Below are 19,622 nucleotides of genomic sequence, written 5' to 3'. Positions count from 1 at the left end.
AAGATGCTGGTTCAGTGAGCTGGCTGAGCAGATCCTGAAGGCAATAAATGCTGCACTGTTTATTATCAGAACTGTCAGTAATGTTAGATTTTTCTTTTTTATAGATGAGAGCCTAGAAGGCTCATGGCTGAGCCGGAATGAAACCATACATACTCCAGGGACACTGCAAGCACCACAGCTCACCTCAACAGTCTTGAGAGAGAACACTAGACAAATGGGAGAGCAGATCCAGGAGCACGAGTCGGAGCAGGGATCTGAACAAGATTTTTTACACAAGTAAGTGTTGTGTTTTCAGTGTCAAACACAGCAAGCCAGATGACAGTCTTATCTGTGGCTCCATGCATGCAGCATTCATTTGTAAAAACAACTGGAAATGTCCTGGCTGCCAGCTCAGCAATACTTCATTTACTTTCAGTTCCCAGGAAAAACACATTGTAATGAAATCATAGCAGAAATTCCTTATGTGAAAATTATCTCATAACACAACCAGGCAATTACAGTGAAATCTTCCTGGTGTTTGTCCCCCCAGGCTGGACTGAACTGTTTCTCTAAAAATGTTCTCTTTCCCTCTGCCCTATGTCATAGTACAGTTAAGGCTCTCCAGACATCTTAAGTGATTTCTTGTAAATAAACTCTTCAATTCTAGCTGCTGAGCTGGTAATTCCTATTTCTGGGGTAATTGCCTGCAAGCAGTTTTATTTTGCCCTAAATTACAATACTTTTGGTCACTCACCTCCCATTTTATCACCTCTTGTTTAGAGAGGATAATATGTTATTATCTCTCAGTAACTTACTTAAGAATAGAGAATTCTTCAGAGAATGCTATTACATGCTATTTCTGTTAATTTGAAGATAGAGAATTAACAATCTCTATTTTAGAGGCCATTTTTATAACTTTTATAGCAAATACATCTGATCTATCTCTACAAAAAAGTCATATTATGCTGGCCAGATGAATCGGGTTTCTACCACTACAGTATAGTATAAATTAGCCAAATTATGCCTCTTGGTTTCCTCCATCTTTTTTTCATCTTGTTTTTCTTAATACAGGTTCCCCAGTTTCCCAGTTCTTCCCAAACATGCACTCACCCTGCTCAAACCTAAACTATGCTTCATCCTACATACTTTAATCATAGTGTTTTCTGAAGAGCAAGAATTGATCGTGGTCATTTTGCCTGGGAAGGTAAAATGTTCTCCAGTTTCAAATTACATGGGTATACCACCATGTTGTACTTACAAGCTGTTGTGCATACCTACACTTTTCAGACTGGGAGGTCATCCCAGCTGGCTACAAAGAAAACACAGCTGAGGAAGAGTCCCCATTCTAATCAGTCTCAGAGCATCTCTTGAAAGAACTTAATCCCATGGCACATGAGGTCTGGATTCCTGTCTCTTACTTACCTTTATGAAGTCAAGAATCTGCCAAATGTTGCCATAATATCTGGATTATAAAGTTGATGCTGTGGCTCTTAATTTCACCTTAAAACTTTGCAGTAAAAACAAAACAAAGGAAACTGCTGAAGCAGAACTAACTTTCTGACCGTCTTGATCTCACCTATCTCTACGTTAAATCTCTCTCTGAATGTTCTGGAGAACCAGTCTTCCAAGAAATGGCTGAGGGAACTGGAGTTGTTTAGTCTGGAGACAAAGAGGCTCGGGGGAGACTTTGCTCTGTACAACTCTTTGAAAGGAGATTGTAGTGAGGCAGATGTTATTTTCTTCTCTCTGATAATTGACAAGGACAAGAGAAGATGGTCTCAGGTTGCACCAGGGGAGGTTTCAGTTGGATATTAGAAAAAACTTCCACTGAAAGGGTTCTTGAAGACTGGAACAGGCTCCTAGCAAAGTAGCTGAATTTCCATCCTTGGAGGCATTTCAAAGAGGCAGAGATGTGGTGCTGAGTAACATGGTTTAACACCAGACTTGTTAATGTTAGATAATGGTTGGACTTGATGATCTTAAAGGTCTTTTCCAACCCAAACAATTCCATGATTCTATTTATTTGTTATGGGAAGTGGAACAGCTTCCAGCCACTGTGTTTTACTTTTGAGCCCTGATAAGCAGGCACTGCCTTAATTTGTGGGAGAACCCTCCCCTTTTCTGGGTACAGAAGTTGAACCAGCCTCTTCTTCCTGGGCTTGAACTTCCTTTTCTCCTATCTCAGATGAATGCTGCAAGCAGAGAACTCTTTGCTCAAAGTCTGCTCAGGGAGGTGGTGGAGTGACCATCCCTGGAGGTGTTCAAACGTATGGACATGGTTTAATGTCCATGGTGATGTTAGGTCAACACGTGGACTTGATCTTGGAGGTCCTTTTCTGTGATTCCATGTAGAAGTTCACAATGTGAAAGGACAGTGGAGAATTATTTCTTTTCATCCTGGAGTTAGCTGCCACAGATTACCTACAGGTCAGTTTAGGAGGACTAAAACACAAAATACAGGGCACAATCAGTTGCTGATCTAACGGGGCTAATCATGTCCAGAAGAACATTTTGTTATAGGTTGGTTTCAAGTTGAGTGCAAGATGGTGTAATAAAACAAAAGCCAGTAACCAGTGCTGCTCAGAGCAGCACTTCACATACTCCTATTTCTTTGTGCTGCAATACACAGATCATACCAAAGGCACTGCTGTCTGCTACTGGATTTAAATGGTATGAAAAGTACAGCCTTGAAGGTTTACCTGTGACTGGACACTTAGGGTATTTTTTTTTTCTTGTTGTGTGACATTTTTAAAATGTGTGCCTTTTATTAATTTAGATCTGTTCATGCTCATATTTTGCCTCATCTGAACCAGTGATATCACATTGAATAAAATTAATTTTAGAAGTGCTTCCACTTGAGGTGTGTCACCCTAATGGATGAGTAATGTATTTTATATAGCTGTTTTTATTACAGTCAATGGAAGAAATTCCTGTGCATGTACAGGGAGAGGAAACACCTTATGGAAGGGCATCCAGAAAAGTATGTGTACAATGATGGATGTGATTTAAATATCTTAATCCGAAGCATGGCCAGACACAAAGCTTGAGGAGATGGATATGGTATCAATAGCCAATTTAAACCTGCAAGAGCCCTCAGTCATAATCCTGCTTTCTGTTTGCTAGTCCCCAGATGCAGATACCTTGGCTGGGCCAACAGAAGCTAGAAGATTTAAATCGAAAGGACAGGACAGGAATGAACTACATGAAAGGGAGAACTGGCGTGAGGCATGCAGTGTAAGTGTTCAGATCAGAACCATTTTAGATGACAATGCCACATTTTCAATGTTAACCTTTTCTTTTTTGGGTGACATTTCTGTGACATTTTAAATCCTTTTAATAAAAGCAGAGTAACAGATCTGTAATGCTGGAAGGGACACTGGGCCATGGTCTGCCACTATGGCCACAAGCAGGTGTGCAGTAAACAGGGCAGAGGGACATGGCCCAATTCCTTGTTACTCTCTCCCAGCCTTCAACTGATTCCATTGTAGGGGGTTTCCATGTTTTGTCTGCTAAGTAATTCCCATTGACCCCTTCCAAGATGTTGTCTGATCTTCCTCTGAACCTGTTTACGCTTCTTCCATCCACATGATCGTTTGCCAAGGTGTCCTAAGCTAATGGAGGGAACATACATGGGTGAATGCTGAAGTGTTCTGTGGTACAAGATGCTATGTGCTCTGGTGATGATCCAGCCACATCCTTCAGGATGGGCGACAGAGCCTCTAGTGAGACCAAGCCCTTACAGTGTTAGAAACTGGTCTTGGATTCCTTGCTGGATTTTCAGGGATTTACCAGTGATCCTGGCAAACAGTGTAACTCCTTTTTGGAAAAAGGCAAGCAAACACAGTGAGGTTATTGCCCTTTCCTTGCTAGGGACAAATCTAATTACTGTTTATAATGATATTACCTGGGACTCGCTGCTTCAGACTCTGCAAGTGCTAGGTTTGGGTTTATGTAGGATTTTCTTGCAGTTAATATCACAGAGGGCAACTTGATTCTCAGCCTACAATTTCATGTGAAAGCATTAAAGGATCAGATTTATACATTTGTTCTAATGAGTAAGATCATGGTTGGGAAATTTAAATGCCTGGGAATGACTTTTTCCTTTGCTTCATTTAATCAGACGAGGTCTAATGGAAGATGATGCTGAGCCCATCTTTGAAGATGTAATGATGTCCTCACGAGGTCAGCTAGAGGATATGAATGAAGAATTCGAGGACACAATGGTCATTGATCTGGTCAGTAATCTTAATAATTTAAATGGGTGAAAGGTAATTTAAAAGGAATTCTAGAAGTGCAGACAGAAAAAAACCCAGAATTTTGCACCTGATTTCCCAGTGTCTGAACATTAAAGAGTGGAAATTATCTGAATGCTCCCTAGAACCTGCAATTGCAGGCTCAGGCCAAATGGCTATTTTCATAGAAACACATGGAGTGTTACTTAGCACTTACCCTCTCTAATGTTCTGAACTCAGGCAGTAGCAATTGCCTGAAGCACCATCATGCACCTGGGACTTGCCAATCTGTGAGAATCAGGTTATGATTTATAGCGTATCAGGTGCATCAGTGCAGCCCTCTTAGTGAAGCACTGAAGAAGTGGATATCTGACTCTGCAATGCAGTCAGCCAAGGGTTGAAGGAGAGCTGGTGGGGATTAGATGGGAGACCTATCTGATTGAATACCACATGAAGCTGCCTGCTTGGCCTCATGGAGTACAAATGGACTGTAAAATTCAGTAACAACATTTGATTCTGGTATTAGTTGACATTAGGAACAGTGTGGAAGCAGTAGTCTCTAAAGGTATGCCCTATGCTCTTGTCACAGCCCTCAACTCTTTTGCTGACATGGCTGTTTATGCAGCCACATTGTGGTCAAACTGATCCAGCCATGTTGTTCCTCAGTTTTCTCATGCTTTGATTTCTGTGGGGTGGGGTGGATGGGAGATCCTTAATCAAGGCCAGATTAGTTTACAGCTGTACATGGAGCTCTGCTGGCATAGCAGAAGGGAGAGCAGGCAGCAGTGGGTGGGTATGAGGTGATAACTTACACTGAAATTGCTCCCAGACAGGTCAGATGCCAACCTCAGCTCCTTGCATGGCTACAGGCAGGATTTCCTTTGTGGAGGTTATAACTTCACTAGCCTCTGTTCAGAATACTTTCCCTGCAAAATGGGAAAGGGGAACAGTTTGCAATATACATTTCACTGGTTTTATGGTTTCCTCTTTCTCCTTTCATAGCCAACGAATAAGGCATAGGTTTTTTTAGGACTGGGCTACAATGTTGTGGAATGGAAATAAAATTTAGGCAGTAACTCAGTTGTTACTGAGGTTATTAGTGGCATCCAAATGATTATCAAGTAAGTAAAATCCCTCTTTGGTTGGTAATCCAAGGCAAGGAAATGAAGGAATTGATCAAGCCTGTGAAGTTCACATCTGCTCTTTGTTCCTAGGGAAGGACAATGCAGAGTTTAATCCTCAGAAATATCATGAGCTCTTAAGTACCTTTTTTTAATAAATCAATTTTCTGACTATGAAGTTCCACCATAAACTTACAAATTTCATAAAGGCAGTTGTAGTTTTTATACAGTCTGGCCTGCAGTCCTAATACAACATTAAGTCAGCAAGAGCCTTAATCAAGCTCCTAGCCGTAAGCACAGACTTAAATCCACTTTAGAATCCATCAGCTTTTGCCTCATTCCTTAAAGATAAGGTGAATTTAAGAAGTAGTTTCCTCTGTCAGGGCCTGCAATTGTATCGGAGCTTTTCTGGAAATCCATGCAAAGCTGGTGTGTGAAGGAAGAGGTGAGTGTGTAAGAGCTCCAGGAACCCCTGATGCCCAGATCTCTGCTGTGATGTTCTAAAATGGCTGCCTCCTCTTTCTAGCCACCCTCGCGAAACCGGCGGGAGCGGGCTGAGCTGAGGCCAGACTTCTTTGACTCCGCAGCTATCATCGAGGACGATTCAGTAAGGCTTTATGAGTGTTGTTTGCCATTTAGCTGAGATTGGTTTTGCCTGCCATTACACCTCATTAATGACTGACTGTCTTTTAACTCCCTTTTCCAGGGATTTGGGATGCCTATGTTCTGAAGTCTGGTGAAGACATTTTACAAATTTGGAACTCTATTGTTTAGAGCTAGAGGCCTATATACTGTGATAGCTTGTATGAAAACCACATTTTTGATGTGATCGGTTTGATTTTTAACCAAATGATTGAGGTCAATCCCTTTTTGTAGTGACAGAAAGAAGAGAAACTTCTTAATGACACAAAGGAATGTTGGCCAATCCAGTCACCTCAGAAGGGCTGACCTACAAAATCATTTGTATCCCTGTTCTTGACTGTCCTAATACGGTGTTTTGTTTTTTTTTTTTTTTTTTCTCTGGACAAAGGAGGAAGTTTTCAATTGTTAAGACAGCTGTCAAAATAAACACTGTTCTACATATGTTTTCTGAAAACAACATTGAGTGAAGACAGAACTTTTAAACTTTATTTTTCTGCTGTACAATTTAAAACAGTTTTAACATTTGCCTTTTTATGTTTTAAAAGCTAGCCATTTTTATTAAACCTATGCCTATCAGCCACTGACTAGCAATGATGCTATAAGCAGGTCATTCTGGCTACAGAAAAGTGTTTTTGAACACACTGGATTTGATTAACATTATGGTACGCTTATATCCTCTCATAGGCATTGAGAAGAACACTCTTATACAAGAGGTTAGAATTCTAATGACGTGCATCTCTGCCAAAAAAATTTCAGATTCTGATATGATAAACCCAGATTTTATACTCTTGAGAAGATTTATTTTTATTTATAATGGGACATAAAGTAAGAGATGTCCATGAAGCCACTTTTCCAACAGATACTGTGTAACATTCATTTTATATAGCACATGGGGACAAAACCAGTAAATTTTCTATTGGTACTTGCTCTGTGCATTTTTAGCAACTTATACCAGCAAATAAAGTATTCTCAGTAAAACACACAAACGGTTCTCAAGTAATCACTTTGCTGTTTTTACTACCTACTTCAAGCCCTGCCAACCCAAGGTACATAAACAGCAACTTTCCTATTAAAAAAATAAATAATTCAAGGGTGGGGGAAAGGAATCACTTTAGCATACTAAAAGCAATTTTAACTGTACCATAAAAAAAGTCTACTTTCCATGCCATAAATACCCTTTTGCGCTATTTTTGTAAATTAATTTTGCCAGTTAGAAGTACTGTATGTGCTGCATAGAAATTTGTGCTTAGATGGTGAAGTTCTTAAGCTTACAATGGAATACAGCTACATTTTCAGTGTTAACTGTGCATATTAAGAGTAATTCTTTGGGGGGGGGGGGGGGAGATTTTTCAGAAAAGTTAAAAACATTTTTAAAAAAATAATTATCCAAACCACCAAAAAAACCCAGGACATTTTCAGTTAATTCATTGTAAGAGATTTTTCAATGTCTTCATTCAACAATTTGGAATTTCATTATGCTTTGATTTTATGACTCTGCCTAGTAGCTGCTACTTAGTTACAACTGGCTTGGTATCAGAGGTGCTGGCCATCCACAACTTGCACTGACTCTAGTATCTCGAAGAATCGGCCCCAAAATGTTAATCTTCCTTTCTGCATTCTGATATTAGCATTTGAGATAGATTGACCCACTTGGAGCAGAGCAGTTTTTGGAGGTGCTTTTCTTAGCAAAATAATTATGGAGCTTTTTTTTTCCCTGTTACAAGCTTACTGAAAAACAAAGCAACATTAATGCCCAGTACTTGCTTGCTGGGAGGGAAATAATCTAATTTTAAAAACAAACCAGCACAGCATTTCACTCAGCCGACGTTTGTTTCTTACAATACCTGCAGTTCTCAGACATGGTTGCCAAAAATGTTTCACTAGGCAGTTCAGCTGTTCCTCAGATGTTGGTTGGGTAATGTATAACAACTGAGAAGCAGATGGAACTTTAGCAAAGCACATTACCTACCTTCCGCTACTGTCCAGCCCCTAAAGCAATAGGGGGTGGGCAGGAATGGCTGCATTAAATTGTCATCACAATAACTCTGTGAGCATAGTAGCATAATAAATGCTGCCTGGTTTGAGTCATAGTCTCAGACGAACCTTGTGCTTCACAGTCTTCTGTATGGAAAACTGATTCCTAATTTAACATTGTAGAATACTGTATAACAAACATTTATGATCACGGTACCTGCAATGGGTTTCCAGTTCAGTTTGCAGTCAATAGGTTTTTGTATTATTGAGTGTCTCCTTGATTGGTTTTGCTAGTAATTCTGTAAATTGTACATTTACAATATGAGGTTTTTTTTTTTCCTTTTGTACAATCTAAAACTGATGCTTCACCTTTCATTTAATAAACTATTCGAAATCATGAGTATGATGAGCACCCTCTTCACTATTAACTTTCTTTTAAATGCTCGTTTGGACCATCACATCTTGTCATCCCATTTATCAGGAGCCAAAGGAAGCACTGCAAGGACATTCTCAGGTAGTCCAGGCCTCACCACCAGATTCTGTACAGGTACCTAACCCCTTCTGCCTCAGAGCAAAGGAAAACCCTGTCTGGTCTTTTTCTTCTTTTTTTCCTGCACTGTGGTATGTTTTTGGGTTTTGGTTGATCTGGGGCAGGGTTATTGTGAGACTGCTGTGGATCTCTGGTAAGTCATCACACAAGTTGGGAGAGCTGCAGTATTAAAACTTGTTACTGTTTGAAGTCTCCCAAATCTTGAGAAAAATGTCACCATCCTGTCCCATACTTGGGAAGTGAACTGCACCATGTGGGAAGAAACAGCAATGGTAAAGGCTTGGAAGGTCTGACAGCCAGCTGGGCTAAACGGAGTTTCACAAAACATCCTCTTGTTATTCCCATGTCTCAGAGAGAAAGGTGCTATTTTTGTCCAACCCATGAATGATTTCATCTCTGTAGTGCGACAGAAAATTGATTTATCATCTGGCCCACTTCCTAAAGAAAAATCATCTGAGTCAGACAAAGTAACAAGATGGCAGGAGGTGAGGAACAGGGATAGGCTTCAAGGTCTGAACTGCACTCCTGAAACCGAGCCTGAACGCTACCTCTCCAACTAAGTTATGCTCAACTCCTGATGCACTTTGGAACACAGTAAGTAACCTGTCATGCTTTTAAGTTCAAAGGCTGCTCTTGAAACGATTTGATGTTTTACCTGTTGTTTCTGCAGGTAACTGAAATTCAAGAGAATGCTGATTAGCACAGCCATATCAGCTTTCCAGTGTGTTTCCAAAGCTGTTAGAGCAACTGACTGCTTGGAAATCAAGAGGATATAAAAGCCAAATTCTTCGGCTGGTAAGAGACCAAGGATGAAGTCTATAGAACTAATGGAGATTAGGAGATAGTTAAGAAAGATTTACTTTTTCCTTTGTGACAATGGCAATTTGGTTTCTCATTTACTGTCTCCTCCTGACTTAGGGGAGGCTGAAGAAACTACATGTGTATCAGGTCACAGAAGGCAGCTCTTGCCTCTAACTATGGGACAGCCACCAGCCACTGGGCTACTAATTACCTCTGGAAAGTTCTCCTGATCCTCACAAACATTACACCTATTCTCACAATTAACTAAGAACTTACTTCATGGCAATGACCTCCAACATGGTAACATTTCAGTTTCCTTTCTCTTGTTGCTGCAGCCAACTCTGTTCCCTGGGGCAGCAATACAGGCATTGGCTCAGGGCAGGCATTTCTGCTGAGCTACATCCATGCAGGCAGTTTAAACGTTTTTGCAGCCAGGACAGTCTGCCTGACTGTGCATTGCCTCTAGCTATTGCAGAAGCCTGTGGAGCTGGCACTCCTGCTTGAAACGCTCCTTCTGTTCTGCTTTGTTTCAGATGATTTTTATTTGCCTTCCCCCCCTGTTGCCCAGGTACAGACTCCAAGCACCATGACAGTACTCACCTGGGCAGTCACCATCTTACCTTTCTTCCACTTCAGGTGCTTGCTTGGGGAGTGAGCAGAAGGAACCTTGGTGTGCAGGTACTGTGCCATTAACTGCTGAGGTTACTTAAAACAGATCATTACATGACTTCAGGTGTTTGGCAGCTGTTTGCAGCAGTGCTAAACATGACAGTAGCTGTTACTGCCTTCTGAGGCTGTAAAACGCAGGTTCTAATGAGCAGAGTGAGCACAGGGCCCAGGGCAACAACTCATAGCAACATGTACTGTAGTGGGGCCTTGCAAATCTGACAAATAATCATAGAAGAAAATTAGGCTAGAATGGGCCTCTGGAGGTCTGCTAATGTAGAAAAAAAATTGTATGTCCCACTAGAACTGCTCTTTTCCCAGTTTGGGCTCCTCTTCTGCAAGAGAAGGCTAGTTCCATCTTTTTCATCCCACCTGTGTATGCAGGCTAGAGGTCACAGATACAACCTGAAGCCCAGTGCTCCTGAAGCCAGCATGTAAGAGTTGCAGCTCAAGACAGCGTAGCAGAGGAACAGAACAAGTTAGTCTGACATCAACAAAGCCTGATTCCACAGTACACCAAAATCCAAGCTCACAGTTTTCTCTCCGTGAGTCTGTGCTGCAGGAAGTACAGTGAGACTAGGACCTAGGGCTACACTGAACTCCACAGGGCAGAGACAGATTACTCCAGCTCTGCCTGTCTGAGCCACCTCCAGGCCCTACAGAATGTAGGAGCCAAAGCAGCATTTGACCTTGAGCAATTCGTAACAGCTGGTCTGCAGCAGGCACTGCAGTTTGTGTTCATTATTAACCCACCAAAAAAGGTTTACAGAGATGAACTGATAAGACCTCAGATTACATGAGATCTGTATACTGTGATTTATTGATAGTCATTAGCAAAATCAAAAGGAATATTTCCAATGCAAAGTAGACCTCCACTGAAACAGAATATATGTGATCAGACTACTGCCACATCACCCAGCATGGCAAGGCTCCTCCTCACACTCACAGTGGGATGTTGGCATGCTTCTTCCAGGGACTGGACTGTGTTTTACTGGCCAGCACCTCTAGGTCATGGCAGATGCGCCTGCGGGTGGTCGAAGGTTGGATGATATCATCAACAAACCCTGTGAAAAAAAACAAAACCAACAAACCAACGATGAAGTGTTTGCCTGTCAGCCTTCTCTACCTATGTTGCAATGTAAATTAGCAAAATCCCCAACATTGTTTGTAATAAACAGTTCACAAGTTACAAATTAACTTAAAAATAATTCACAAGTGCCTGAAAAGGATATGTCCCTCTGCAGATAGGGTTTCAATTACAGACAGAGGGGAGGTTCATTTTTGCAACAGTTGGCAAGACAAAAGATGTTAAGGAGGGGGCTTTACTCCCCAAGTGCTTCACCTGTACTGCAAAGTTTAAGATATACCATCTCCTTCCATTTTCTACTCTCAGTCTGATCCCAAGGTTCACAGGTGTTGATCAGAAGAGACATCCCTTGACTCTGCACACACAGGAGTCTGGGTTTTTCTTAGCTCAGACAGCAGTAACAGACAGTCTGTTGTAAAACCAGAAGGAGCAATGCTGTACATACTGGCTGTTGTGGAAAAGAGCTTGGCTCAGTCTCTCCTCTTAAGGGGATTTAAGTGAAGTACAAACCAAATCAATAGAGCAAGCCAGCATAACTGGAAACAGCTAACTCCAGAAGTCCACAGCACTACCTTCCAGAGCCCAGTTAATGCTTCAAAGCTAGAAGCAAAACTCAGAAGCAAGAACATTACTAAGGTTAGGGTCACTAGTCTGCATCTAGGATTGTCAATCAGCCTGTCAGAGCACCTGTATTTTAAGGAAAAGGCTGACTAGATAACTTACTCATTAGCACAAAGTTTCCTCAGTGGCTGCAAACTAAATTTATCATAGTGCAATGATAAACTCATGGGACACAATGTGTTAAGATAACCATACCTCTCATGGCTGCTGGGAAGGGGTTTGCAAACTTCTCTACATATTCTGCTTCTGCATTTGCCTCTTTTCCTCTGAAAATGATCTGGACAGCACCCTAGAGAGATAAGGCCTACAGGTCAGTGACAGTAATTCAGCCCATACCGAGGACAGCTGTCTACTTTACCAGCCCCTGCCTGCCACCACAGTATAGAATCAGAATCGTTTGGTTTGGAAAAGGCCTTTAAGATCATCAAATCCAACCGTTAACCCAGCACTGCCAGATCACCACTAAACCATGCTACTCGGCACCACATCTCTGCCTCTTCTAAGCACCTCAAAGGATGGGCATTCAACCACCTTCTTGGGGAGCCTGTTCCAGTCAAGAACCCTTTCAGAGAAGTTTCTTCTCATGTCCAGCCTAAACCCCTCCCCCACCCACTGCACTTGAGGCCATTTCCTCTCATCCTATCACTTCCCTGGTCCCGCTCATCACACTATCTCTGATCCAGGACTGGGATGCTGTTGGCCTTCTTGGCCACCTGGGCACACACTGGCTCATCTTCAGCTGCTGTCAGTGAACACCACTAGGTCTTTCTCTGCTGAGCAGCTTTGCAGCCACACTACCCCAAGCCTAGACTTGTTGTGACTTAAGTGCAAGACCCAGAACTTAGCCTTATTGAACGTCATGCCACTGACCTCAGCCCAATGATCCAGCCTGCCCAGGTCCCTCTGTAAAGCCTTCCTGCCCTCAAGCAGATCAACACTCTGTCCCAGCTTAGTGTCATCTGCAAACTGACTGAGGGTGCCTCAATGCCCTCATCCAGGACATGCATAAAGACATTAAATAGAACATTTCTATGAATGTGCCTCCAGATGACCTGCTTTCCAGATGTTCTAGGCCACCTCAGGGCCTGCATTTTGCTAGGGGCTGATGGCTGCTGCACACCAGTGTGACAGCCTGGATTTACCTTTGCTCCCATCACTGCCACTTCTGCAGTAGGCCAGGCATAATTTGCATCTCCTCTTAAATGCTTTGAGCTCATCACATCATAGGCACCCCCATAGGCCTGGAAGGAAAATTAGGGGATAAATGAGTGTGGAGTGACGTCACAGCAGCAGTAGCCTCTATACGTCTTGTATCCTTTACTGTTGCAAAGGAGCTAGATTTTACCTGAAGGAGAGCACAAGCATCTCCATTTTGCTACAGCAATCCCCTTAGAATAGATGTTTCTTCATCTAGAACCACAAAAGAGCAAGGAGAAAAGGGCTGCTGGTATCTGAGACCATTCTTGATAGCAGGTAGAGAGGAACTGGCACACACCTGGAAAAGCAGGCCCCAGCCTGCACCCTGCATATGCACACAAACCAACCAGTCAACATGCTCCTGGAATTTCCAGGCCGGGAATGCAGCACTCTGACTCTGCAGAGCTCCACTCTGGAAGTGGTCCAGACAGCAGTGATGAACAGATACTGCAGAGCAAACTGCAGCACAGTCTGCTTCAAGGCATTGCTGAAAACTGCAACAATGCTGCAAGCTTGGAAGACAAAGGATGGTAATACTCAGAAAAATGAGAGAAAGCGAAAGGACAGAAAAAAGGAAAGGTCTTTTTCTTCTGCTGTAAGAACTCAAAAGCCTATCAGAAAAACAAGCAAGGGGGGCAGCCCAGCACCACACAGAAAAAGCTAAACTTTAGGACCCAGCACTTACAGCAGCACCGTGTCAGGCACCTTAAAGAAAAAAAGAAACACAGAAAACAAAGTAAACTATGGCAAAAGTCTATGGAAGAGGAACCACACAAGCTTTCAATCTGTAAAGATGGCAGGTTTTGGAAAACAAGACTGCAGTGGCAAGAACAGAGAAAGATTTACTGTGTGCAGACAGATGGCAGGTCCTCAGTGAGACAAGCCAGGTGACAGGACAAGCACTTGATTGAAAGCATTCCAGGAAGAAAGCGAAGAGCAGAAACACATCAGTGTAAAGACAAAAGGAATTAAGGAGCTGAGGTAATAGTCTGAGAATAGAAGAAATGACCTCTTGTAACATGACATGAAAAGGTGTTACCAGATGGGACAAGCAGAGACATGGCAACGATACAAAGCACAAAGTGGGACAGACAAAGCTTCACAAATGTGAAGACGAGAACTCTAGAAGAATCCCATGGGCTTGTGCCAACTCACCTTTCTGGTGATGATAGTGATTTTAGGCACAGTTGCTTCTGCAAAGGCAAACAATAGCTTTGCACCATGACGTATGATTCCACCATACTCCTGAGCTGTACCTAAAATTGACAGATAGGGTTTTCTTGTTCTAGGGAATCACAAACCCCATAAGCTGTTTAGCAATTGGCATCACCAGTTGGCAGCAAACTTAACAACAGCTAGAGCCATGTTCATGTCCAGGAGAATGTATTATTAAGGCAAGGTTCTTCATAAAGTACTGAGCAGCTCTACCAAAAAAATCTCTTGCCAAAATCAGCATCTATATCTCTATAAGGTCACAGAACCAGAACACTCACCAGATGGTATCACCCTAGGTATAAAATACAGTTAAATCATTTTGAAGACTCCAAACGTGACAAGCAGTGACCAACACAACCTAAATTCACTTCCTCATAAACCCACCCTCCCAAACTCCCTTTTTTTCTAGGCCATACTGAAAGGCAGCTTGGCTATCACACCAAAAACTGATCCTGGTTTTCCTTCAAGCAAGCCCAAGGTGATGGACCTTAAGAGACAGAGCATTAACTCCCCTTTAAGGATTCTCACAGCAGCTGCTTCTGCAGCAGCCATGAATGCAAGCCATTTGTGTGACAGCACATTCAACATAGCTCTGTCCCAAACACACCATCGTGGAAAACGCAACTTCCTGTACTTCATTGCCAGGATCTGACTTTCAGACCACTGGATGTAACTCTACAGTTATTTTCTAGTCGTTTATCTACCTACTGACTTTTGTTTTCAGCACCTGAGACAACCTCTTAGAATACTGTGGGACTTTTTAAAGAATAAATGTAAATAATTTGGGAGAGGTGGGTAATAACTTCTTTGGTAGTCTTTTTGGTGGCTTGATTGTAATAGTTTGTCCTCAAGTGTAATTTGAGTGTCTAATAATTTACACCTACACTTACAAGTGTCTGTTCTCAACTGCAATTTCACTTTTGGTTCTTGTATTTCCCTCCAGCCAGTGGGACTTGTCAAACCTGCAGAACCTTTCCAGCAGCAGCAATCAGAACTGCATCTTCTGACCCCAAGAAGTGGTCTGAACACAGCTGAGATGCTCAGAAGCTGGGGAGCACTCACAGACCCTGTGATCTAGTCCCAGCCTCAATTTCTCATTCACACTTGGAACAGAGTAGCCAGTCACTTAAAATACTCCAACGGTAAGCTCATGCAGTTGTTACTGGAACTGTTCACACTGCCATCCATGGACAATTAATATAAACTCTGTTCTGGTCATAGATTCACTCCCAGGCTTGTTCTGAACATGTGGGTTTATCCAGATGCAGGTTATGAATGCCTTAAATGTCATCTCTCTGCACACCTGTATAGCTGGGGGTTGTTTAAAGCATTTGGGTCACACACCTCTGGGAACCCACCGTGACAAATTCATTCTTCTGTGCTGAACAGAGAGGTGAGGGCACCCACCCTCAGAATTTGAACCTTCTAGTGCCAATGTACTAAGCTTGCCAAAGCCCTTAAAATACATCCATTATGGATCACTACAAAGTCTCAGATCTCCTCATCTAAGTTTCTCTGATTTGTTTACTTTCAAACCAATGCACAACACCTAAGTTTCTATTTCTAATCAGATACATGAAATATCTTTGTGCTTGGATCTGAGCAGCTGTCCCAATCTAGATTCCAGTAGTGGCCTCTGAAGTGAACTTGGTCACCTGGGATGAGGAGGGTGTCTCTATAGCAGGAGAGAAAGGAGAGAGGACAGGACAGAGGAAGGTTCTATTAACACCTTCTGCAGTGCCTCATCGTTAAAACAATCTGAGCACATTGGATTAAAATAAGAACTGGAATCGTGACTGGTGGTATTTTGATGGTTTGACAGCAGTAAAAGCCTCGAGGTTAAACCTTGCTTTATGCAACAATATTAACCTTATATTCAACTGTATGAAAGACTTACCATGTTTATCAGTGTAACATTCCTACTCCTCTCACAGCCTGTTTTCTAACAGCTCATTGGAACATTAACTGTTCCTACAGCTTATGCTGTCTGATCTCAGACCTTTCCTGAATGATTTATCCAAAGCTTCTAAATCACAGGCATTTTTCCTCTGAAAAATAAAAATGCCTTGGACCATGAAAGAACCTGTGCTCAGCTTGGGGCCCCTCACTACAAGAACGACACTGACGTGTCAGAGTGGATCCAGAGAAGCACAGCAGGTGAAGGGTCTGGAGAACAGGTCTGGTGAGGAGCAGCAGAGGGAACTAGGGTTGTTTAGTATTGAGAAAAGGAGGCTGAGGGGAGACCATCTTGCTCTCTACAACTTCCTGAAAGGAGGCTGGAGCCAGGTGGGGCTTGGTCTCTTATCATGGAATCATTTTGATTAGAAGAAACCTTTAATATCATTGAGTCCAACAATTATCTAACTCTACCAAGTCTGGTGCTAAACCATGTCCCTCAGCTTCTCCCTAGGGCCACGTGGCAGGACAAGAGGGAATGGTCTCGAGTTGCACCAGGTGAGGTTCAGGTTTGATATTAGAAGAAACTTTTTCCCTGAAAGGGTTATCAAAGACTGGGACAGGATCCCCAAAGAGGTGGTTGAATCCCCATCCCTGAAGGTGTTTCAAAGAGGCAGAGATGTGGTGCTGAGGGACATAGTTTAGCAGCAGAGTTGGTAGAGTTAGATACTGGTTGGACTTGATGACTTCAAAAGTCTTTTCCAACCCAAACAATTCAGCGATTCTAAGATACAGGGTTGCATGTAACAATCAATGGCAAGCAAAGAATTACTTTCTTCCCCTACAGCCTCATCCTTTTATACATTGGGGCATTAAGTAGAGCAGATGAAGCTGGCAGAAGTGGACAGTGTCTCTTCCTGTAGCAAAGCCTGGATAGCAACACGGGCCAAGATTTAGTTCAGTTAACTTGAATGCTGAGCACATTTGGTTGGAATGCATCTTCAGGATGCCCTCAACTGCCTTTCCTAGCATGGCTTTGACCAGTGGCCTCTCTGCCCACCAGAGCATCAGCCATGCTGCCCAGAAGGCTCAGAAGCAGCATGCTGGTCTGCTTTCACTGCCTCTCAAGAGGCCAGTCTTAGCAGGGACCTCTGGTCCCACACTTTGAAGTAGTGGCAGAAGTCAGGGAATGATTTCATTTTTCCTGCAGTTTATTTGCACATTTCAGTAGACTTTTGTGAGGACTACTCTACTTAGAGTAGAGTTTCTGTCTCCAAAAGTGGGGTTTTAAATCTTAGTATCTCCTAAAGATCTTCTCACAGAGCTTTTTTAATGGGTTTTTAACACCACCACCCCCCTACAAGGAGCTGAAATAGAATGGCAAGGCATACCTGGCAAAAATCCAGGAACATCCACAAAGGTAATCAGTGGTATGTTGAAAGCATCACAGAAACGAACAAAGCGGGCTCCCTTCACTGAAGAATTTATGTCTAAGCACCCTAAAGTTAAGAAAATAAAATGTTCAAAATTCCAGTGATCTGCTAATAGCAACCTGAAAATCATCCTTTTAGCTATATTGTCTTTTTAAACAACACAAAAGAAAACCTTATCTGTAGATAATGCAGAGATAACCTGCCATGAAGTCTGATGGTTTAGCGCTAAGATTAGAGCACATCCTACATTTAACAGGCACTGATTGCTACCAGAGAGATTCTGTCCCTAAAATTAGCACTTTAAAGTATTTCTATTACTGCAATTTATTTTCCTGTAATTTTATTGATATTTTTCAGATCAGTCATAGTGAAAGGCTAGAGTGCTCAGTCAAAAAAAACCAACAAAACCAAAAAACAACACAACAAACACTAATCAAAATGAGAACACACACACACAAAAAAAATCAACCTACAGCTTTAAATGATCCACTAATACTGAGAAAGATCAGCACATGCTGCAAAGCATTTCTGTGCTGTTCCAGTGCCACTTACTTTATGTGCTACTCTATTAAGCCAAAACACATTTTGTGTGATCTTTGTTAAAATTGATAATATCAAATAAAGACTAAAGTAATATTAAAATTTACCTTCTGTTTAGTATCTCGCTAAGGCCTATGTTTTAAAGATTACAAAATAATAAAACATCATACTGGGTCATCTGTGATTTTTCCAAATAAAAAGGCACAAAAATTAAAAATGAGAAGCAACACAAAGTTCTGCTTGATGAAAGTCTCTTCAGAAACTACCTAGTTAAGGACAGAAAGCAAAATCCTTTGACAATTACAAAGCTGATTTTAGCTACAGCTACACTTTGTACCTTTGTATCTAAATGATTTGAGGTCAAGAGCCCCACTTTTTTTCAGACACTTGTGCGTCTGAAAGCTTTGCATTATTCTTGCTATAGCAAGCTGACAGAGAGAAAGAAGTTACCTCACCCTACAGCTGAGTTTTAGGCATTTTAATGCTGTAGAATTAAGTATGCAGTTCCTATCTCCTGCTTAATCCACTTAATGGCAGGCTGATGCCAAATAAGTGATGGTCTTCTACCCTCTCTGCCTCCTACCACTCCTAGGAGTGCTCCTACCACTCCTTTTGTGCTGAACACAGCAGCCATTTCATTATCTGTGAGCAAGCTCAGCTCATTGGACCCACTGAAGAACTTAACTGATTTTCAATTACCTTTATAACTTCACAGCTGCACTACAGATTCAAGACCAAAAAAAAAAAAAAGATAGAGAACAAGTGGATCATACTAAACATGATCAGTTAACCTCATAGCAAGAGGGCCTGACAAAGCATGTAATTAAAACCCGCTGTTAAAGAACTGTCACACTGGACTAGTACAGCCAACTCTAACCTGATGCTACTTTGGGTTGGTTGCCAACTATCCCAACCGTTCGTCCATTCATCCTGGCAAATCCAACAACTATGTTTCTGGCGTAGGAAGGCATGATCTCGAAGAACTCCCTTTCATCCACAATCTGCAAGGGTGAGAGTTAGGCAGAGCCCTTATGAGGACAGAAACACATATACATAGATGTGGATATTTATACACACAGGCAAACACAAAATGAGTTACCTTGGATCAGAATTTCTAAAACATTTATAAAGCACTTCAGAATTTAATAGAAGTGAAGAAAAAAAACCTTTTAGTCTTTGCAGCCTTCATTCCTAGAAGTAGACAGTACTGGACTTATTATCAGAAATGCCACCTAAGCATTCCATCTTTGCATTTCCTCTATAGTGAGTCTTTTTCCCTAGCTTGTAACAAATTAAAACTTCAAATCAGCTGTTAAGAATGTCTCTCACACCTTAATTACTAGCAAACGACACTTTTAAAGAACAATTCCAGTAAGAACAAGGAAATTGTACTTCATAGAGCATGCTCTGGTATGTCCATCTGCCCCAAAGACACTGAGGGTATACACAGCAGACAAAACAGAGAACACTTATCTGCAGTAGAGGAACAGAGGCAGTACATCCACCACATCTATCTGGAATCACCCATCCGTGGTAGCTCCACTCCTAGCTGGGTGTCGAGGTTCCAGTGTGTGCTCCACACTGACATCCACCAGTGTATAAAGCAGGATCAAAATCCCCACGCTCAAAAGAGATCATAATTACAGATGGAGCAGTAGCGACACCTAC

The 19,622-nt window shown here is 42.0% G+C and overlaps 2 protein-coding genes across 2 annotated transcripts in view; one reads left to right on the top strand and one right to left on the bottom strand.

Annotated features, from left to right (window-relative positions):
- Positions 1-6,069, top strand: part of STAG1 (stromal antigen 1) — a 137,411-nt gene extending 131,342 nt beyond the window's left edge. Inside the window, exons 29-33 of the mRNA XM_054386236.1 lie at positions 105-276; positions 3,103-3,213; positions 4,100-4,214; positions 5,859-5,939; positions 6,039-6,069. Coding sequence (XP_054242211.1) covers positions 105-276; positions 3,103-3,213; positions 4,100-4,214; positions 5,859-5,939; positions 6,039-6,062 — 503 coding nt within the window. The 3' untranslated portion in view covers positions 6,063-6,069. The remainder of the gene's footprint in view (positions 1-104; positions 277-3,102; positions 3,214-4,099; positions 4,215-5,858; positions 5,940-6,038) is intronic.
- Positions 6,070-10,785: 4,716 nt separating this feature from the next.
- The window catches only part of PCCB (propionyl-CoA carboxylase subunit beta), a 28,472-nt gene continuing 19,635 nt past the window's right edge, over positions 10,786-19,622 (bottom strand). Inside the window, exons 10-15 of the mRNA XM_054385804.1 lie at positions 18,832-18,955; positions 17,373-17,480; positions 14,026-14,126; positions 12,816-12,914; positions 11,869-11,962; positions 10,786-11,029 (exon numbers count right to left, since the gene is read on the bottom strand). Coding sequence (XP_054241779.1) covers positions 10,908-11,029; positions 11,869-11,962; positions 12,816-12,914; positions 14,026-14,126; positions 17,373-17,480; positions 18,832-18,955 — 648 coding nt within the window. The 3' untranslated portion in view covers positions 10,786-10,907. The remainder of the gene's footprint in view (positions 11,030-11,868; positions 11,963-12,815; positions 12,915-14,025; positions 14,127-17,372; positions 17,481-18,831; positions 18,956-19,622) is intronic.

The sequence above is a fragment of the Indicator indicator genome, chromosome 13 (assembly GCF_027791375.1).
Source record: "Indicator indicator isolate 239-I01 chromosome 13, UM_Iind_1.1, whole genome shotgun sequence".
NCBI lineage: Eukaryota > Metazoa > Chordata > Aves > Piciformes > Indicatoridae > Indicator > Indicator indicator.
Note: the sequence above shows the minus strand (reverse complement) of the source record. Positions and strands in the feature narration are given on the sequence as shown.